The sequence below is a fragment of the Gossypium arboreum genome, chromosome 8 (assembly GCF_025698485.1).
Source record: "Gossypium arboreum isolate Shixiya-1 chromosome 8, ASM2569848v2, whole genome shotgun sequence".
NCBI lineage: Eukaryota > Viridiplantae > Streptophyta > Magnoliopsida > Malvales > Malvaceae > Gossypium > Gossypium arboreum.
In genome coordinates this window covers 34,243,662-34,245,782 of record NC_069077.1, presented here as the reverse complement: position 1 = coordinate 34,245,782, position 2,121 = coordinate 34,243,662, and the positions used below count along the sequence as shown (strand labels likewise).

The following is a 2,121-nucleotide window of genomic DNA, read 5'->3' as shown; positions in this document are numbered from 1 at the left end:
AATAGACTGAAGTTCAATATTTTAAATATATTTATATTTTAATATTTTAACCTAAACATATATTTCATGTCGGTTTGAGAGATTCATGATTACCTTTTTCAGTAAAATTACCTCTAAAGTTTGAACTTAAATTTTATCTTGAAAATAAAATATGTTTTACCAATACACCTAACCACTTATTTATCAAATTTAATTTAAATAATAATATTATTATTATTACTATAAAGTAAAATCAACTAAATTAAAATAAAATAAAGTCATCTTTTGTGCCCATTGTAATTTATTGGCCAAACACAAAAGCTTCCCTGTAATAATTTGCACAAAGAAGTAAAAACCCTAACCAATTAACATTATAAATTCTTCCCACTATTACCATGCATTTGCATTCTTCACAAATTAATTTAATATTTGATGCATTAAAAGATATGCATTTTATTAAAAATATAATAATTTTATTTATTTTAAATTACACATTGGTTTATTGATAATGTGATTAGATGAATATAAACTACAGCATTAACCTATAATATTAATTAGGTTTTTAAAACTAAAACAACCGCTAAGGCATTATGTATTCCTAAAGAGGTGACTTGGGTTTGACTTTTCAAGATAAATATTAGTGGGCTTAATCAGCATGAATCCCATAAAAATGACTCCAAAAAACCTAAAACAACCAATGTGGGATTTTAAACTCTCTCTCAACCTTCTTCTCCTTTATAGTATCCAAGCTGGGTTTCCATCCCTTGCCTGAAAATTGCCTATTCAAATACACCGGCGGATTTTCCCAACTCTCTGGAAACAACTCCGTCAAATATCCACTCTCCTCCGGCCTCTCACCGCCGGCACTTTCCTTCTTCTGCAACTGCAACTTTTGTCCCATCCCTTCGAGTACACGATAATCCGCAGTGCAAATCCTCGCAAACAAAGGAACACACTTCGGGGACGACGATAAGATCGACTTTGATCTCGACACCGAATTCGCGTTCGACAGTACACGACAAGCTTCCTCCGACGACAACGCGATCGGCTGCCCACGTTTCATAGGTAGCATTATGTAAAGCTTTTTTACGTCGAGTTTATGGTCCGCCGGCAATGGGATTAGTCTCTTTTGATTAACTCCAGCGTTGAACTCCACGACCACTTGCTGCGGATGCTCCACCATCAGCTCTGCAGCTTCCACGATCCCGCCGAACTCCTGAACCGTGCCGTCCCAGAGAATTACTTTCCCTGTAGAATCAGATGGAAAGCATGTGGCAGTGCTAATATAGTTACCCATGATAGGATAGTTATATGAAAGAAAAGGGATTTTCAGTCATATGAATTGAAAGGAGTTTAATTATGAAAGCATTTTATGTAGGAACTTGGAGAGGGGTCTTCAAGTTGTAGGATTTGTTAGTTAAACTGCTACAAATATTGTGAATGATTTTGTGGTGGACTTTATTAGTATCATGAAAACTAGGGTCGTTGGCTTTTAGGCCATTTTCATCAACATCAGTCATCATCTGATGGACTAATCCAACGGTGGTAAATGCCATAGACGTGTGGGGCCTCCGGTGTAGGTTCTACTGCGCCTTGCTTGAACAAAAATGAAGTCAAACAAATGGTTGAACCATAACTGTTTTGGCCAATTTAATGCTTTATGTTAGGTCAATTTCTAGTTTATATATAAATTAATAAATATTTACATTTGTATATATATACATATATAAGAGATTGAAATTTGGTTAAATTTTGCTATTAGAATTGTATTTTGTGTAAGTTATGGATTTAGTTTATATATTTTAATATGATCAATTTTTATCTTTATACTTTTCAATTTTAAAATTAGTATTGACCAAAGCACTAATCTATTTGATTAAATTATACCGTTAGTCATTTATTATGCGTACAATTATAGATTTAATTTATGTTCTCGAAATGTATCATTCTTAGTTGTTATATTTTTTAATTTTAAAATTTTAGTCCTAATGCAAACGACGATCGTTAAATCTATTAACTAAATTTTCATGAGTAATATATGAAAATAACAAGCTAACATAACATTATAAATGCGATAATATATTTAACGATCAAATTTTGAAAATAACATAATTTAACTTAATGAATTAAATAGTTACCATT

The 2,121-nt window shown here is 32.0% G+C and overlaps 1 protein-coding gene across 1 annotated transcript; it reads right to left on the bottom strand.

Moving 5' to 3' along the window:
* Window positions 1-664: 664 nt before the first annotated feature.
* Window positions 665-1,276, bottom strand: LOC108468682 (uncharacterized). Its single transcript, XM_017769552.1, has one exon. The coding sequence runs from the start codon at window positions 1,274-1,276 to the stop codon at window positions 665-667; it is 612 nt and encodes a 203-aa protein (XP_017625041.1).
* Between the last annotated feature and the right edge of the window lie 845 nt (window positions 1,277-2,121).

What these genes read in the sequence shown, in the direction of transcription:
- LOC108468682 (XM_017769552.1), bottom strand. Translation starts at nt 1,276, where the DNA reads ATGGGTAACTATATTAGCACTGCCACATGCTTTCCATCTGATTCTACA.